The sequence below is a fragment of the Varanus komodoensis genome, unplaced genomic scaffold (genome assembly GCF_004798865.1).
Source record: "Varanus komodoensis strain SLA01 unplaced genomic scaffold, ASM479886v1 scaffold29_1, whole genome shotgun sequence".
NCBI classification, from domain to species: domain Eukaryota; kingdom Metazoa; phylum Chordata; class Lepidosauria; order Squamata; family Varanidae; genus Varanus; species Varanus komodoensis.
Window position 1 is genome coordinate 7,667,402 of NW_025335759.1, and position 19,894 is coordinate 7,687,295.

General features: G+C 45.8%; 1 protein-coding gene across 1 annotated transcript in view; it reads right to left on the minus strand.

Moving 5' to 3' along the window:
• EXTL1 (exostosin like glycosyltransferase 1) overlaps positions 1-19,894 on the minus strand; it is a 51,712-nt gene that overhangs the window by 16,303 nt on the left and 15,515 nt on the right. The window contains exon 2 of the mRNA XM_044435039.1: positions 2,267-2,360. Within this exon, the coding sequence (XP_044290974.1) occupies positions 2,267-2,360 (94 nt within the window). The remainder of the gene's footprint in view (positions 1-2,266; positions 2,361-19,894) is intronic.

Genomic DNA, 19,894 nt, shown 5'->3' on the forward strand with positions numbered 1-19,894 from the left:
GTCCCATTCCAGGCAGAAAAGCCAGCTGTGCTGGCAGCTGCATCTTTCATCGACATGGGCCGCAGGACTGCATCGGCAACCCCCTGGAAGGCAGCAGGCTAGCTCAGGGGGCACGGGGCAGGTTCTGTGGCACAGACAGCTCCCTCCTCCAACTTTTGCAGCCTCACCCCAGCATTTGCTGCGTGAGGCAAGGGCCTCACTCTGCCCTGCCAGTGGCAGGGCCAGCCATGAGGAAGACACCCAGATCGTATCAGGTGGGGGGAGATGGAGCATCCCCTGCCGCTGGGAAGGCAGCAGCTATTCAGAGCAACCACCCATCTCCCCAACAGAAGAGTTCCTTGGCAACTTTGCCCAGTCTACTAAAGTGGTTTCCAGCTGTGTGCCTCAAATGGTTAACGCTTTCCTGTCCTGCCCTGAATGCCATTCTTCAACATTACGAGGATTGCAGTCTTTAAAATCCTGCTGTTCATAACCTTTGTGAGTTACTTTTCAAGGGTAACCTATGGAATCATCAATGCTCAAAGTGCTCCATGGACATTATCTCAGTAGGAGATGATGGTGTTGGCATTTGCATCCTGATTTTGCCACTTAGCAGCTCTCCAAGTGGCTTATACTTGATAAAGAGTGGCTTATATTCAATAAAATGAAAATATATAAATTAAGTAACTAAGAGCAGAATTCTATGCATGTTTGGATGAAATAAAATCCTAAACTAGTCACAGGACTTTTTTCTGTCTAAACAGACATAGAATTATGCTCTTAATTGCTTTATTTATAAAGGCAGTTTCATAAGGCATGCCACCTGCCACCCCCCCAGCCCACGATTCTCCTTTTTTCCCCCCCCCCCCCGTGTATAAGACACACCTCCATTTTAATGTAAATATTTTAAAGAAAAAGTAGTGTCTTATACATGGAAAAATACGGTAATAAAGCTGAGCCTAAACTACTCTCTGCCTAATGCAGGTCTTCCCATTATGAAGACTTCAAGGTTTGGTCAGGGAGTGAAACCTCTCACCAGGCGAAGACCCAGCAGGAGACAAATGACTTTCTCTTTGCAGGGTTCCCCCAGCCCTTCCTGGCAATGGAGTGATGCCAGCCCACCAATCCCAGAGGCCTCTACTTCCCCAGCTGTTAGCAATTCACACCATCACTGTCCAAGGGCAGTCTCAGCTTGGTGTCCTTGGCCCATCTTCAAGGATAAGCCTGAGAGCACTGATCGCTTCCCTCATCCTTCGCAGCTGAAGTTTCAGCTCAAATGCTTACATTTAGGTTAACCTTTCCAAGGCTTTTGATACACTCGGAATGATGCCATCCAAAACATCAAGAGGTTGGGGAATGCCTGTCTCACGATGAGCAAAATCATAAGGTGGCTAAGAGATGCGCTAGGCTGAAACCACAGTTTTAGTTGAATGGGAGATGGATGGATGGATGGATGGATGGATGGATGGAAGGAAGGAAGGAAGGAAGGAAGGAAGGGTGTTTCAGCTCCCTGAAAAATGGAAGAAGCAACTGGGCGGGGGCACTACCCTGCTTCTGATCTGCTGAGGTCCCATTCACAGTAAGCCTACAATGGAATTCCTTGCTCTGGTTTTGGCAGTTAAGAGGGGGAAGCAGATTGCTTCTGCTACTCCCATCTCTGCCACTATAAGTATCTTCCCCATTTATTTATTTCCCCTAGACCACAATGCATGTGAAATCCACCTGCCATGGGCCCTTTCAGGAGCTCCCCACGTCCCCTGGCAGCAGCACTGAGCTTGCCAGAACAGGGCGGCAAAGAAAGCACTGGCTTGCTGCCAAAGGGTGTTAGTGTAGCAGCTGCCTAAAGGGCCAATTTAGCTTTCAGACAAGGAGTGTCCTCCTCACAGATCTCATTTTGACTTTTTGCCCCACTGTCAGGCCACTCAAATTTGGCAGCAAATTCCAGATGCATTCTCCAGTGGGTTTATAGGCTGCGTGGGACGTGGAATTGGTCTCTGGGACCCTGGCAGTCACACACTCCTGCCCAAGAGCATTTCAAATGAGAAATGTGCCCTCCCAAGTCACTCCCAGAAGGGGCTGCAGAAAGGAAATCACCGTTACACCAGTCGATGTTTGCAATGTGCAGGCAACCTTGGGATGTACTTTTGGTACAAATTAGTAACTTTCCCGCAAAATATGGGAACCCTGAGTTCTCTACCAACCTCTACTTTCCCAGAATGAGGAGCACAAATTGCTACCCAATTGTTTTCTGACTGGGGTGATATGACAAAGACACTTCCAACCGTACCTGCAATGCCTCTAAGAACCGAAAGGATCCCAAGCGTCTCCCTCGTGGAATGATGCAGAAGGTAGAATTGTGCAAAAGCTCTTGGTAGTCAAACCTAGGGGGAAAGGCACAAACTTATTTTAGAAGCTTGTTGTGATGGTGCTTGGCTCTCTCCCCTTCATCCTCAAAGGCTCTGATGCAATGGATCTTTCTGGAATGAACTAACACCAACCCACCCAATGTCAAGGTGATGGGCTGCAGTGGAACAACCTTCTCCCACCTGCTGCGCTCCAGATATATTAGACCACATCTCTCAGAATTCCCAGCCAGCAAGCCAAACCCTCTATGGGGCCAGACGACAACGGGGGGTGGGGACGATGGGGGTGGTTTGCTTGGGTCCTCAGCTTTGGCTTCACTAGGCTTTGAAATGATTCATCCATGGCACTCCTGAATCACTGAGTGGAAATTTCAGCAGGGTTTCCTTTTCTGCTAACCTTCAGGGGGAAAGCTTCAGCAAACAGCCTTGTCTAAGGCTCCATGGTGTGCAAAGATTAAGACACACGCAAAGAATTCCACTTACAGTAATGGTGCATTAAGTGGGTTAGCTCCTGTTCAAATTAAGCGTGTGGTAATGTCTTCTTTGCAGCCAGAAGCCTTATTGATTATTGTACACAATTTATAAGCAGTTGCAAGTTAAAGCAATCCTCACACTGAAAACATAATACTGGAAAGCCTAGACAATGGAATGCCATAAAAAAACGCTTTCACTCTCCTTGCTCATCAGAAGGGCTTGAAAGAGACAAGACCACCAAATTGCCAGGTTCTCATAACCACCAGGAAGATGACAACACAGAGGCTCCTCTTCCCCAGCCCCACACATGGCAGTTGCGCAGTGCACGCTTTGCCTAGTTATCTTCATGCCACGCGAGTTGCCATGTCCGAATGTGGAAGCAGGGATGGCTTCCAAACTGGCCCAGAAGACAAGGATTGTTGTCCTGGTTATTCCTTCTTTCCATTCTTCTCCACTGATTCTTAATGTTGTCATTCTCTCTCAATGGGTTATTTCAAGTCCCCCTTTTTAAGTCATGATCTAACAACAATATTTTCCTGACAATAAATTTTAGCACAGTTTTTTCTCCATGGTTAACTTCTCAAATATAGATAGCTGTATTCTTAGAGTACCTGCCCCAGACTGAGTTCCTCCCTTGTCTTACTGACATTTTCCCCTGGCCCTTTGCAACTGTGAGCAAATAAGCTTGCACATATTCTTGATTTATCAATTTTCCTTCATGTTACCTACTCTAGAGGTCCAGCTGAAACACACATGAAAAGTTGACAAACCAGGACTGCACATTCCAGACAGCTGACTCTATGCTCTTGTACACTGTTGAAAGTTCAGGACTTCTTTTAAAAAACGCCCCCATTTGTAAAACTTTCAAGATCTCCCTCCCACATAAAAACCTACCCAATTTGCACGAAGTACTATTTGTGCAAATGCCAAGCCCTCCCCCCCAAATGTGCAATTCACTTCCAGAATTAAGGTTGGGGGGAATCTACTACACTTCACCATCTAGAATGGAACTATTACGGACTTCTGTTGAACACAAGCAGAAAAGAATGCTCAGAACTGCACACACCTGTTGGTCCAAGGTGAGCCCTGCTCACACACTTCCACAGTTGTGAGATGGACTGCCTTTCTCCTTCAGTTTTAAGAATTATTTCAAGCTCTGCACCTCTTTCTATAAACTAGCAGACACACATTTCATGTAAACTGATGTCACTTTTATCCTCTCTTTGGGTGATGCATTCCCTCTTCTCAGCAATTCACTTGGGGTGGCAGAACTGAAAATCAGCAACCCAACCACCACTGTCTTCTCCCACAACACTGCCCAGAAAGGTTCCTATGATGACCATGTGGCATGGGGCGTTTTGGGGGAGAGGGAAGAAAGCAGCTTTTGTCAGTTGTCACCCCCACCCCGCCCTCCGAGTTCTTTGAATGCCTACTTTCTTTTGCCAGCCTGTGAATGAGGTCATAGAAATAGGGCAGCCCTTAGACTCAGCCTCATCTGGAAATGTCGATTCTCACAAAAGAACGCATCCCTCTGTCCCCAGCCATGGGTGCCACCCTCCACATTTGCTTCGTGTGAAGGAGGCATGACTAGCTCAGGAGAAAGGGGTGTGTTTTGTCTGCTCCAACATTTCCAGCTAAAAGGAACAGCCAGTGTGGCCTAGTGGTTAGAGTGTTGGACTGGGTCTCAGAGGACCTGGTTCTAGTTCCTACTTGGCTGTGAAGCTCACTGTGTGGCTTTGGGACAGTCACTGACGGGGTGAGACAGCTGAGATCCCACAGTATGGGTTAAGTGTGGGCTGCTGCTGAACCATGGCATATCATGTTTGTTGAATCCAGCTGCACTAACCAGAGAAGGCAAGTAACTATGAACAATGCCTGAAGAGAATCCATGATTGTTATGAACTGTTGTGAACTGCATGTTGTTAACCATGGCTTGTTCTCTCAGTTGGGTTCAAGCAACATGGTAACTCGCTGAGGAGCTTGCTCCAAAAGGCTCCCTTTCCATTATACTCGGACAGCAAGTACAAGTTGTTTATTTTATTAATTTTTCAAATTTACAAGCCGTTGAATACCCAACAGCTCTCTAAGCAGCTAATGACATTAAATGGTTATGCTTTTACTATATTTGAATGTGTTTTATTGTTTTAAAGTGTTTAAATTTTTTTTGGTAAGCTGGGTGCTGGACCTTGGTACACAAGTAGGGTATAAATAAAAGCAATTGATGAAGAAAAAGGCAAAATATACTTTGCTGTTGGTATGTGCTGCCAAGTCATTTCCAGCTTATGGTGACGCAGTGAAGGGGAGCCCTTCAAAATGGTGTGTCCCTGACAGGACAGCAAGTTCAAGGGTGTGGCTTCTGCCGGTCTGAGGAGCCACACTGGCCTAGATGGACAAGGTCTGGTCCGATGCTAGACAGCTTCTCATGGTGAACAACTAAGTCCCAGAGAATTCTGAAAGGTGCAAGCTGTCCTTCCTACTTCCAGCCTTCATGTTTAGCCACATTGGGTCAGCTCTGGGCACACGGTCCTTCCCGTAAGACACTGTTTAACTACAAGCACACTCATGGCCCACTGACGCACCAACGGAGAACGCCGTGTGGGCGACACATGATGCCGCTCAGGCAGTGGGAAAGTCGGGGAGCTGACGGGAGATGGGGTTTCCATGCAAATCATTCAGTTTCCCTCACCCCACACAGAGAGATACCCTAAGCAGTGGCAGAGAAGGGGAACCACAAAGCAGCTTTGTCCATGGAAGGATTTCCCACAGGATGTGGTCAGACAGAGCTTCATGGGTTCTCTAGCACAGGGGTCCTCAAACTTTTTCAACAGGGGGGCAGGGGCGGTGTGTGCATAGGTGCGCGGGTGCTGAGGCAAGGCAGGGGCAGGGGTGGACAGGCGCGGCAGCGGCTTGCTCATTTAGAGATCATTTTCTCCGAGTGAGTCCAAAACGATCTCCGCACGAGCACGCCGCCACCTCCCTGTGCATGGGGCGAGGCGGGTGGCGGCGGGCCCGGGTGCATGTGCAGCGAGTCCAAAACCTCTGAGGAAGGCCAGATAAATGCGCATGGTGCGCTGGATCCAGCCTGTGGGCCCCATGCTCTAGCAGGCATTTTTGGCTCACAAGCAAGAGTACAGGCGGGGTTCACATGGTTTAAAGTGGCTCTGCCTTCTGTCAGGTTTCACTTACTGGGCATAATGCATTTTGGAACAATGTACTACTCAACTAAAAAGTCTCTTCTGAAAACTATGCATTAAAATGCACACAAAGGGTAAAATGGAAGTATTTTGACAGAAAATATATTAAAATACATGTACATGATTTTGTGCATATTATGTTAAAAATGAACAGAGTAATGCAGAAATGGCATGGAAAGCGTTCATGAACATGTGACAACTAACACAGATCAAAAAGAGAAGCTCTCTCTTGCAAATGGGGCATTTTGGGCAAGTTGCAAATGGAGATGCAATTCTTGTACATCTCAATATAGAAGGTTCTGGGTTTGATCCTGCACATTTCCAAGTGGGGCTAGGAAAATCTCCTGTCTGACGCCCTGGAGAGTCTCAGTGCTGGGCCAGATCAACCAAGGGTGTCAGCTTTTTGTGTTCTCATGTTCCTAATTCGTCTCTCCTAAACATCCCCCCAGAGCACAAACAGCTTGGCTCCTGGTTCCTACCATGTCCTGATTTTGAGAAGCCTGGAACTTAGAGGAGATGAAAGAAGCCTCTGTGAACCCTATGCAAGGAGAGGTAAATTCACTGCAGGCTGCCTGTAACCACAGTGGAAAATCCAATATTTACATTCGTTCAGGACACACCGTCTTGTGTTTCTACCTTGTGCTCTGACGACAAGCAATGAAGTGGGGCAGTGAGAACAAAGGGTCCAGTGTGGGGCATGACACAGTGCAGAGTGCTAGCCTTGGGTGTCGAGAAGGAGGGAAGCCCCTGACAACGTCAGACCTCAAGAGGTGTCTGAGATGGTTGAGTGACTGCATTTCTCGCCACCCTATCACACTCATACTCTGTAAGCGTAAGCAGTACATACTTACACCAGACTACAACCTCGAAGCATAAAACCTCCTTCCCTGAGCACAAAACTCGGGGAGGGGGGATTGTATTGTGTAGGGGGGTGCACACACGCATGTGTATGGGTGCACATTGTAAGCCACAGTTGCTCCCAAGAAGCAAATGTACCAGCATGTATTGAGTGTCCTGACTTGGACCACTGGCTTATTCTGACCATACTCCTGGATTTGGGTTTTGGAAAACAGGCTCATGCACACACCTCTTCATCCACCCAGGGGTTTGTTTTGCTTTGTTGCAACCCAGAAGCATGTTATATTATATTTGCACTCTCCCCCATCAACCTGGCAGGGAGCAGTACATAAGCAAAAAATAAACCTTTTCCTACCATCTTGGCAACTGAGGCTACCGAGTTGTCTTTCATTGGGAATTCTGGATATTCCCCTTTGATTAATTACCCTCTGTGGGACCCTTCTCATCAATCACAGCCCATAACTCAGGGTGCCCAAAAGAGATTTTCTCAACCTGATGTTCCAATACACAGAGGCCACATTCAGGCCTGCAGTAAATCACCCTCTCCAACATGATAAAGGGGAGGGTGGCACGCCAAGCAGCCGCATCCCCTGGTGCCATGCCAGGTAATCCCACCCCCATTTATTTATTTGTTTAAAACGTTTATACCGTGTCCTATACATAAAAGTCTCAGGACAGTCACGCTATGGGTTTTCCACTCACATGGAAGCTTCGGCCTGTGTGGCTGTATGCACGAAGGGCTCCCCCTGCAAATGTTTGTGCTGGACATACAGGCAATATGGGGAAATATTACAGTATGTGATGCACGCAACTTTTGTGAGGCCACGCACCCACTCACATGTTCAGGTAAGTGACTGGCCATATCCCTGAGTATGGCTACATGAACAAATCAGAGGAGCGCCTGTCTCCCTTAAACTTTGAGAAGCATCACCTTAGACTGAGAATTCAATCAGGCCCCATTCCCCATTCCTCTCTAAAGACTGAGTCACAAAATTCATGATCTTTTGTGAACAGGGGCTCTATGGAGGTCCATGCAAATATAGTATGCAACCTGGGAACTGCCTCAGAGCTATGGGGGTCTCTTGTCCTCAAGGTTGTTGCCACTAACTCCAATTTACTGATACATGTGCACCAATCTTCACCATGAAAAATCAAGCCCTGGGCTTGGTCACCAACTAGCAAATAATTTCCAAACCTTTGCAGATATCTAAACCAGGTGACAGAGCTCGTCACCATGCCGGTAATGTGGCTGAGGAAGAAAACTTGCCCCATATTTACTAAACTAAATATGGGTTGAGCTACAATCTGTGTATAAGAGAGTGAACTCACACAACCACTCCACTAGCACTGGCTCTGCCTGGATCTTCTCTCAACCTGCATTTGCCAAAGTTCAACGTCTTGTAACCAGCATGGGGATCAATCTGTACAACTATATACAGCAGGGGCATCGAACTGCAGACCCCCAGACAAAAGTAGCCCACCTGCAATCCCAATCCAGCCTCCTGAGGTTTCTAGATGGCCGTGCCAACTGTTCAACATATGGTTAGGCAGGATCAGGCACTTGTATCAGGCACTTAGGTATGGGCTCTAGGGCTTTGCACCAAAGGGTTCACAAAGAATACCCCGACATTGCCAATTCTTTGTCCTACATACCACAGTGATCCCGATATGCTTGCAGTGAGCTAGTTCCACCGCCGGCAGGCCCAACTGTGTATTTCTTTTGGAGCAATTCCTTTGCCGTTCTGGCTGGCACTGCTCACAGATTTTCCAAGCCCGCTGAAGGGGTTGAGGAACCTGTGTTTTCCCTCTATGCAGCATCCTGTGTGGGTGGAAAGGGCACTCACCGTGGGCCTCCTTTAAGGAGCTGCACTTGCCAAGGAGCCGAGGACACATTCCTAAGTGGGTTTGGTTGAACCCACGATCGCACCCTGAGAGGTGGTGACTCTGCCCTCTTGAAGCAAGGAAGGAAAGGAACAGCAATCCTACTTGCGGCTGCTCAGAAAGGGACATCTACAAGGAGCAGTCCCAAAGCTGACAAGCCTAGTGGTGAGTGCTCCATCCATGGCAAACTGGTGGGAGCCCTCGTCAGTTATAGGTTTCATACAACGGTTCACAGGGGGAAAAAATGAGAAGGTTGGTCTGCCCTGGCACTGACCCTCACTAGTTCATTTACTATTCTTGCTCTGTCCCACCCTTTTCCTGCAAGGAACCCAATGCAGTTTACATCTCACATTTTAACATGATTCTATAAGATGCACATAATAGTCATAGGGTTACCTGGCAGTGGCAAACCCCATCATTTATCTTTAACCAGCCACAAAAAAGTAATTTGGAAGAACTTGCTCCCTCGTTCCAGCACCAGGCAGTCAAAATACCAAAGGTCAGAATGAAGGGAAAAGTCCCTCTTGCAGCCCAGATGCTGACAGAGCAACAGTCCCTTGTATACACATCTGTTTGAAGGCTCCATCCTTAAAACAAACTTCAGTGCATTGGAGGAGAAACAACAGCAGAAGAAAGTCTTTCCCTTCCTCAGCAAATGACCACAATAAACTTCTGCACACCTGGAAATTAAGGGATATAAATTTGGGGTCCATAAGGATTCAGGGAGGGGAGATGAGTTCTCCTTCTCCCCCAAAGCAGATATTGGGCGCAGGGAAACAGGAGAATAGTGGGACGAGGCTAAAGTGGAATGTGGAAGGAGGTTCCATCCTGAATGGTGCAGAACAGGAAGAAGGGAATAACCACCGCCACCTACCCATGCCGGGCACAGGCATTCAGGGCTGGGTGCATAGCCAACTGCAGAACAGTTGATGTTCTGATGTTTAAGTGCAGCCCTTTCCAGGAGCTTTACAAAGCACAGAAATACACGAGCTTTTCTGCAGATCTGTGTGGTCTGCTGGGTATGCAGAAACCCAAACTTGTCTGTGGGTGGCCAACATACTTCTTATTAGAGGCGACTGTGGCTACCTGATCAGCTCCAGGTAGGTGTGCATGAGAAGAAGGGCCTCTCTTATGAATTAATACATGCCCACCACTTTGATTGCCAGCTTTTCCTTCTTTTTCCCTTACAGATGATACTCAACACAGCCTTTTTTTTCTTGCAAAGTTTCAACTGTTGAATTTCTACTGATTGCTGTTCAAAGGCATGTTATAAAATCGTAGGAAGGAGAACCTACCTGCAACAGTGTGTAAAGTCTGAATTTTGGCTTTCATACACAGTATTCCCCTAAATTAAGCTGATGACAGCGTACTTAGGACCAGATGGCCAAATACCCTCACTTCATCCTGGCTTCTGAACAACACTGCCAGGTTACGGTCACAACATATACAAACAATGCACCAGAAGGGCATCCCAGTTATAGATGCTTTGCCCCAACAGCACCAGCCATCAGCAAGAATGCACTTTGCCCTGCCCACTGGCAGCATGTGGCCCCTAAGGAAATGGGGCCCTCTAGAAAATGTCTGCTACTCCTGCTTCATGACACAAATTATGCCCTTCGTTCCTCAACTCCAGAAGGAATTAGCAACCCTGTCACAAGCACAAGCCTTGCGTAAGGGAATGCCTTTTGTCCTCTAAAGAGAGACTAACAGAAAGGGCATCCGGTATAAATGAAGAAACAGCTCAAAGTGCTCTTGCCAAGGCCAGGACAGATTTCTGCAAGACCTCGGTGTCGAAGGGGAGTGTTTTCCTGGCTGATCCTGGTAATTTGTAGCCCGTTTCAGGGTCTTGTCCAAGTCTAGTAGGGGTGGCACTGGTGCTGTTGTTGGGCCAGCTCTCACATCTCATGCTTTTTTTAACCAAAAGGAAGAGGGCCTGAAAAGAACTTAAATTCTTTCCCAACTGTTGCAGGCCCCAAGGAGACTGCAACAAGAATGTAGGCCAGTGTTTGTTTGTCTAGCCCTTAAAGACATGCGAAAAGAAACAGAAGACGTGAAATCTCCATTTGGGTTGCCTGCGTTAAGCAACAAGGCAAGGCAAGGCAGGGAGGTTTTGTTCAGGAGCAGGTTAAACAAAGCAGAAATTCTCGAACTGTGTGTGGGGTCTGCTAGTGGCAAAGATGTTTTGAATCAAGCAGCCTTTGTAAGCTGGTCTGTTGGTGCTTTTAAAAATTCTTTTATTGTTGTGCTTCTTAAAATCTGTGTTTTAATGTAATTGTTTCATGATGATTTTATTTTAAATGTTGGCCTTAGTCTGCCTTGTGTGTCAGTTCCTGGTAGAAAGGTAGAAAAGGAAGGAATAACGGACGGATAGACATAGCATTTTGAGAAATTAGGAAAAAGATGTCAGTCAGGCCAGAATGTCTAGCAACTGGGACTTGAGGTCACCAAATGAAACTACAGAAAATTCAGGCAGCAGAAATGTTTTGTCACATGTGGCACATTTAAGTTATGGAACTTGCTGCCACAGAACTAAGCTGGTAACTTGTGAACTGTCAAAAGAGGGACCACCTGAAAAAAGGGCAAAAAAGGACCCCAATCTGTATAAAATGTCATATGCTTATTTATATATACAAATAAAGTTCTGGAATTAACTATTACCATTGAAAAACAATTACAGGCCACTTCACCTTGAGTTGAGAGAATTAAAATTAATGGTATAGGGTGACCATTTGTGAATCATGAAAAATAGAGGAACAGCATCACCTTAAAAAGATTTGCATAAGCTATAATATTTACAATATATATGCTTTACAGGTATATATGCAAATTTTCAGAACTGAAACCACAATACACTATTACATAAGTGTCCAGGGCCCTTGTGGTAGCAGGAAATTTTGCAGAAGTGCTAACCCTGTACATAAGACTGCGTAACAGGGAGAAAGCAAAGCTGGCTTCTTTGTGTACACACACAGACTGAAGCGATATATAGAAACAGATCCTAAAGTTCCAGGTGGGACAATATTGCACTCACCACTGAGTTGAGATGGTTCCAGGAAGCCAAGCTAATGTGGAGTCATTTTCACAGCTTTTGCACTTCCAGGCATGTATATGAAAGGGACGTGTGCCCTTAGCACACCCATGGGCTTGGGCAAGGACAGCTTCTCCTCCCCGAGCTGCAAAAGACCACATTAGCTATCTGCTATGCCTCCATCAGTCACCTTTGTGTCATTAGGAGGTTTCCCCACCAGTGAATTACTCATGCTTCAATTCATTTAATAATGACACAGATGCGATGCCAATGAAGGGACAGGGGATGTGAGGCACCAGCGAAGCAGCAAACGGCCATGGCGAAAGACACAGAGAGTGTTTCTGGGAAGGCAAAGTTGGGGGCAAGGGAAGGCTAAGAGTTCACCACCGCTTTGAGGAACGCAAGGGGACTGTTCTGTATGCAACCCCCTCTTCCCCAAATACCTCCTGCAAGGGAGCTAATTAGGAAGAGAGGGGTACATTGTGTGCATCAAACTTCTCCAAGCTAGTGCTGGGAGGGCTGTGAGTTGCAGTCCAACCCAGCTAAAGAGCACCTGGCTGGGGAAGGCTGTTGTCATGTTTAAAGGTCCCTGATCCCACCCCCCTCCTCCCCCTCCTTTGGAGATATTTGGCTTGACCCCACAAATCCTGGTCACTAACAGAAAAGCCAAGGCTCAACAAGGCATCCAAGGCAATTACTGGCCTACGGCCGCTCTCACTGGGTCATGGCCTGGTGCTCAGGCACTGGCAGATGTCTGACCCTTTAAGCTCGTGGGACATTTCCAGTGTCTTGGGGCTTTACTTATCACTAAAGGCTATGGAGCCCTGATCCTTGGGCGATGTCCAAATGGCAGCATTCCTCACATGGGCCTGACCTCTGCAGGGCTCTTTTAAGGACACTGGAAACAGTCAGGTGGAAGGGGAAGTATATTAAGTGGACACATTCAGCATACTAGTGGTAGCCAATAGGAGAAACATTGGGAGCTGCCTTTTACCAGATTGGACGGTTTGTCTTATCTAGCCCAGTTTTATTGGCTCAAGATGGCTGCATCCCAGGAGATGCCGGGGCCTGAATCTAAGACCTTGGACTGAATCTGGGTCTGAATCAGATTCAGCACATACTGGGCCAGCATGTGAAGCCAGTGATTCTCTGCCATTCAAAAAAGAGGCCCTCCCATGTTTGGGGCAATAAATATGCCACAGCTGCCACAAAACAAGCCCAGAGTCACAGAGACTGCTGCCAACTTGTGTTTTAAGCTTTCTGTAGAATCAGGAAATAGCAATGCCTGGGACTGGACCACTTAGGAATGTAACTGTGGGATTGCAGTTTTCCTCTGCATTATAAATACAGTAGCCCAAATTCGGCCTATATGAAGAAAACTGGAACATGTTTAGAGCCCTGCTGGGTTACACCAAAGGCTAGGTATTCCAGCACTTTGGTACAACCTTACCTGGACAGAGGTAGCCATGCTGTGGTAACCACTCGTTTGGATTACTGCAATGCACTGTATATGAGACTAGTTTTGAAAATGCTCCAGAAACTTCAACTGATCCAAAACAGGACAGTGAAGCTGTTAAATGGGGACTGGATCATAAGAATACATTACGCCAGTCCTCTTCCAGCTGCACTGACTGTCAGGTGAAATCCAGACCAGTTCAAAGTGCTAGTACTAACTCTGACCCTGAAGTCATCCTTCTCCTGGAGCCCATCTCAAAAAAGCCAGGTCTTTTGAGTTATAGCTCTCTGAACAGGTATGCCTGGCACCCACTTTGTATTCTTTTCAGTGCTGTGTGAAAACCTTTTTATTCTCCAAGCATTTTAATGGTTTAACTTTATTTTTAATTGCATTTTATTCTGCACCACTGCTGTGCTTCTACACTGATTCAATTGCACTACCGTTATTGTTATTATGTTCTTGTGGTTTTAAGTGTGTGTATGTGTGTGTCTTAACTGCCCAGAAAGCTGCAACTATTGGGCAGTATTTAAAAAATGAAATAAATAAACAAGGCTATACCCCACTCACTGTCCACGAGGGAAAACCCACTGTAACAGAGGGGCGCAACAGCTCCTCTTGCTCACGTTCCCCTGGAATTGGCATTCAGAGACCAGTATCTGCAGCTCCATCAGACGTTGGTCCCCCAGGGCCATTGTGGGCACTCTGCTCATAAATTAAGTTCTAATGGCTGTGCAAACGATAGCACACCTCTGCAAATAAATAAATAACTTGCAGATCGCTGAAGGGGGGAAAAGTTAATACTAGGGAAATGGCATTATTTATTATTTTGTCACAGAAGCAAAGTGGAAACACGGCATTTTGCTAACTCCAGTGGGATTTTCTGACCCGGCAAATTCTCTCATTGAGCATGATGGATGGATCGTCATCAGTGCTGCAACCTGATTATGTTGGAAGAAGAGTCTGTAAAAAGAACCTTGTGCCGCATTCATGCACAAAATGTGTGTGGGGGGTGGCACAGAGACAACAGCAAAGACAAGTCCTAAATTCAAAGATCTGCTGACGACTGCTACTCTAAGGATGCAATTCAATGCATGTTTAGACAGCAAAAAGTCTCTAATTTCCCAGCATTCCCCAGCTAGGAACTGGGAAAGTTGCAGGATGTTTTCCTGTCTGAACAATGCATTGCATTGGGTCCCCTTGTGAGATAGTACACTTTCTGTATAAAATACAGAGAGGCATTCTGTATTTTAGGAGCTAAAACTAGAGGCTTGTAGCCAACAGAGTACAGTGCCACTTCAGCCCCTATTGAAATGGTAGCCATTCTAATTTCCAGTGCCTAGAAAATAAGGCTTTCTCCACAAGGTCACAATTGCTGCTCCGAAGATATCTGAAGGCCTGTAGCCAGGAGCAGGTGAGGTGGGGTGGGGTAGGCTGGAAGGGTCTGGTTGCCACTAAATTTTCTGAATTCCCCACATTCTTAAAAAACAACCACTTTACAACTTTCAAAAAAGGCATGCAATTGAACTGCTTCCCCTGCTTTTTTGGGCAGCACCTCCCACAAGAATTTTCTGTTGGCTACTGGCATGATAGTCCAATTTCAGGCCTGTGCAATCTACTTGGGCATTTTTTACTTGAACCCAGAGCCAAGTGCAAAATAATGCCTCACAGGGACAGATTTACCATTGGGATTCAGGAACAAGCACCTCTCTGGTGTTCCAGTACTAGTTGACAAAAATTCACTCCTTGTTTCTCTCCTCACAAGCTTTCTCCAATCTCTGTGGTCTAATTTACAAGTTAGGGAAAGTATCGTCTGTGCATATCACATACAGGCCCACCCACAAAACTACCTGAGCAGTGTTGTTTTGAAGCAGTCTTTAAGCTTCAACAGCCAGTTAAAACTCGATTAACCCAGCTTGACTTCAAAGTGCTTAGGGAAGCTTGCCCGGTTTGCGTTTTTTGTAGGAGAGAGATTTTGCAAAGCCATGCACTTCTTGCTTGGGAAGCTTAGCATGTTATCTGTCCAGAGATGGCACACCAGTTCAAGACCCAGCACATCAGTTCAGGTGTTTAGATACTTGCATTTTCCACATGGTCACCTCACTTGGGAAAATGAGGGCTGGGAAAGACAATGTGCCTTGTGGCTCAAGAGATGCAGGCAGTCCTAAGTACACCATAAGGGCCCCACCCTGAAGCCCAGAACATACAGAACCAGGAAAACATGGCTAGTTGTACACAAACTGCAGTGTCCTGAAGTGGCAAGATGGACTGTAGAAAGAGAATCACATTTGTTAATTCCCTGGCATGCAACACAAACACAAGCACACCAGGAAGAGGGGGGCTGAGCAATCTTTTTACCAAATGCATGAGATTAATTATCTTCTTGAAAGGAATTTGGCTTCTTTACTCGGGGGAGCATTCAGAAGCATGGCATTTCTACATCTGCCATCTAAAGTAGAACAGGCCAATTTAGCCATTCAGGGTTCTGCCACCTCCCTCTGTGGCCTGTAGTGTTCTGGGCTCCGCAACTGACTTGCTAGGTGGTCTTCAAGTAGACAAGCTGTTAGTCTCTCACATTCAACCCCCCCAAAGGAAATGCAAGGAGAATACTATGGAATCAGGGCAACAAGGGATCAGACAGGTAGGAAAAAGCATACAACAGAAGTTTTAAAACAGCCGCATAGGAAGACTATCCATTACTCCTAGCATGGTTTGCATTTTGCTTACTGCTTTCTTTCAAGGAATACAAGCTTTACTGTTAAACTTTAGAATTAAACAGCTCATCTGTACACATGAACTCAGTGCTTATGGATGAAATAATCCAAGACTTTAACAGCCAAAAATGTGTGCAAGCTGGTATACATCAGAACAGTTGCATATTAGCCAACATTCTTCTCAAGAAAATAGAGGCATTCATAACCCTGTTATTCTTACACCACAATCTTATGCCCCAGTGTTTCTAGTTCTCCCTCTCCCTCCCACCCACCCACCCACCCACCACTGCCCCAGTATAACACTCTGCAACCATCTTCTGAAACATTATGTAATAGCTAAAAGTTTCCTTGTTTAAACATTTGGAGAGAAACTTTATGCATGTTGGAAGTTGTAGCACTTTTTCCAAGCTGAACATACTTGGCTTTATAGCCTTAATCTCACAAAATCTCTGGTTGGCTCTTAGCATAGAGCAAGTAGCACCTGGAATAAATTCTGTGTGGTGCAGAGCCACTGATCACATGCATTCTGCACAGCAGCAGCCCAGCTTTCCACCTCTTTCCCCACCACCTGCCTCTCCATCGGGAAGCTCAGACACTTTAAGACGCAGACTAAGAATCAAGAAAGTCTTATCATAAAAACACCTCATTCTAGCCCACAGGCCAGCCCTATTTAATCAGAATCTGCCTTCCCCCTGCTGGAAGATTAGTGGCTCTGGAGCTGACCCAGCCTGCCTCCTCACAGAGCCCACTGCGCATATCTCGAAGCAAATCTACTGGAAGTGATGTTTTCATTAGAGAGCCATATGGCAGCTCTTAACGACTATCCTGATTTCTGCAGGTGGCCAGACAGAAGGTGGTCAAATCTGGCCAGTTTCTCCTTTCCAAGGGACCAGCTGCCATGGAAGCAAGGCTCACAGCTGCTTCGGCAAGTGAAGTGCAATTAGCGGGAAGGCACCGCACTGGGAGACTGTTCAGAAATAGCTTTCCCTCCTCTTGCCCCTTACCAGCCATTCCCAAAATCCCACCCCAGCTTCCTCCCCCAGTGGCCGTAATGTCTGGTCAACAGCTCAGGGCAGGGCTGCGAACCCTAGGGGGCACCACCTTCTGGCCCTCTGGAATCCCCATGGCACCTCCACCACACTGCACACAAACAGAAGGGGAAGGGCAAGAAAAGGATGCCCTCAGTGAGACACCCCTTTCACTGGGATTGCTTCGTCACACCATATGCCTCCTTCCTTCTTCACCCTCATTGCTCTTAGCTCTTTTGTCCAAGGTCAAAGCACTCGACTGACAGAAATCAGGTGGCCTCTACTGCCAATGATGCAAAAACCAGCGACAGAGAATCACCTTGGCTTTGTTTCTCTCAGTTGCCAATGTTATTATTCATTTATTTTATTTTTACTGTGTCATACCAGAAATGGCACTCAAAGCAGGCTTCCAAAACAATTTAAAATAGATCAAAATAATCACACATATTAAAATACAATAAAAATAACCATTAGAGAATAAAAATGGCATCCAAACAAACAGACTCACTTATACACCTAAGGTCTTCTCAAATAAAGTAGCCTTTGCTTGCTGAGAAAAAAGAAGATTTTGCATTTTACCATCCTGTTACATCAAGTTTGCAATTTAAAAAAAAAATTGCACAGACATCTATACACAACTCTCCTACTATAACTAATTGTGTTTGCAATCTTGCACAATAGTTGCCTTTTTGCAAGCAAGACTCCTAATATAGCGTGCTTTTGTAAGTTTCACTGATTGATGAATGTTTGCAATATTTAATCAGAGAACTGCAGCACAGAAAGTCCAAATACTGTGTTTGAGTCGCATATTCATTCAGGAAGTATCAAATAGGTACATTGATTTTAAACTGTGAACTAAAGAAATTTCTCCTCCCCCCTCAGTCAGAATGCTTTGCCCAGCATGGTTAGATCATGGAGGCCCAAATGGACACCACTGCCTAACAGATGAAGCAGCTATGAAGGCAAGTGAAGCCAGGATAGCAAAGCCAAAAGGAAAAATAGTGCCAAGCAAGGGCAGCTAAATAAACAAAGAAACCACCAGAATGAAAGGTGAGTTTGGCAAGCTGAGTAATTTTGAGTGAACTGTGCTGGTCTCTTTGAATATGCTCATTTAGAAGCAAATATCCAATTAGAGAACATTTCATGCAAGCTGAGAACAAATGTGCCAGCTTACGTGCACATACGTAAGTTGCAATCTCTGATCAATGCACAATTATAAAGTGAGAATTGGTGATTCTCCTGTGCTTGCAAAGCTTGAGAAGCAACAGAAAGGCTGTTGCTCTTTTTGAGGCTACTGATTTGGCAGCTGTTTGATGGCATATGTGGCGCATTCACAAATGGCATTTCTGTTCATATTGCAGCATCACCAAGTGTCTGTCGCCGCTCTTGGCAAGACGATCACTCATCTCCTCTTTGCAGCTATGAGTCTTACCCTCCTCTTGGGCCTTTCATGCAAAGATAAACAGATATGAAAAATGCACCGCCAGGCGTGCTCGGGCCTAATGTACTGAGATATGAATCGAGATGCAGATGTTTTTATTAATGAGTTCATCTATTTTCTCAGCATTCCTACAGCACCACTGCAGACAAACTGTCATCCTGCCATCAGTCTGTATGTCTCTCCCATCACAACTAGGATCCAAAGGGGAAATGTATTAATAAAAACAGGGTAAAATGTAAACATAGTTATTAAAACCAAAGCATATTTTGTTGGGGGGGGTGGAATGAAGAAAAGATTCTTCTCAATTTCTTGCACTGGGGTTTCAACACCCACATAGCATGTTACACTAAAGTTTGGAGACTAAGTGTACCATCCAATGCATGCTTGTACAGAAAAAGGGTTTACAATTTCCAGCTTGGCTGGGGCATGCTGGGAGTTGGAGGCCTTTTTTCTCTCTGAACTTGCATCTGTTTGCACTTTAAACCATGGATTAGGTCACCTTGCACAAGCAGGAATAAGTCACAACACACATAGACATGGATGTTCTCCCCATGGTTAATTTGAGCTTGATCTATCCTTTGGACCCTAAAGCTAGTCATTTACTGTGGTTAGCTTAAATAACCCAGGCTTAATTTGCAGCTACCTTGTTTTAAAGTTTAAACAAGAGCCGCAGGTACAGAACCTCAGGCCTGGGGGCAAATCTGGCCCCTGCAGGGCTCTCCAGCTTGCCACACACCCCTCCTTGGGCCTCACTCCATCCCTCAACTATTGAATGATTCGTGGTTTCCCAGAAACCACTTCCCCCATTCGAAAAAGTCAAAATACCTCTAAGCATTAGTTATGTGCAGTAAGAGATTGAAGCCAGATTATGTTGTTATTTCTAGCTCAGTCTCTTATGGACTCGGCACAGCCCAATACTGGAATGCTGGATTCTCTGAAATGAAGTTTGGCTCTCAAGCTGCAACCTTGGTTTAAACAATGACCATTCAGTGCAGTGAATGCTAGTAACAGAAACATTCTGCCACAAGGTAAACTAACTGACACATTAATCTCCACAATCCCTTAGGAAGCCCCCTCCCATCATGAACTGCCCATACAAGACATTCATCATTCAAGGCCCACCTCCAGATACCTCCTCTGAGAGGCTTAGAAGGCAGCAAGAAATAAGAGGGCTTCCTGGTGATGGCCCCCCAACTGTGGAGTTGCCTCCCCCATGCAGCCTGCCTGGTGCCAACTTTGTAATCCTTTTCATGCCAGTTAAAACCTTCTCTCAGGCATTTGCAATGCATGATGAGCTTTTAATTAGGTCCTGCTTTTTTCTTATTATAGTTTAAAATTGTTTAGATATGTTTGTATCAGTGTCTGTGCTGTTTGTTTATAAGCTTGTATGTAAATAGTTTTTATACTATGTATAATGTATTTTCCAGGGTTTAAATCTTTGTAAACAGTCTAGGGAGCTTCATCTAGTGGGAAGTATAGAA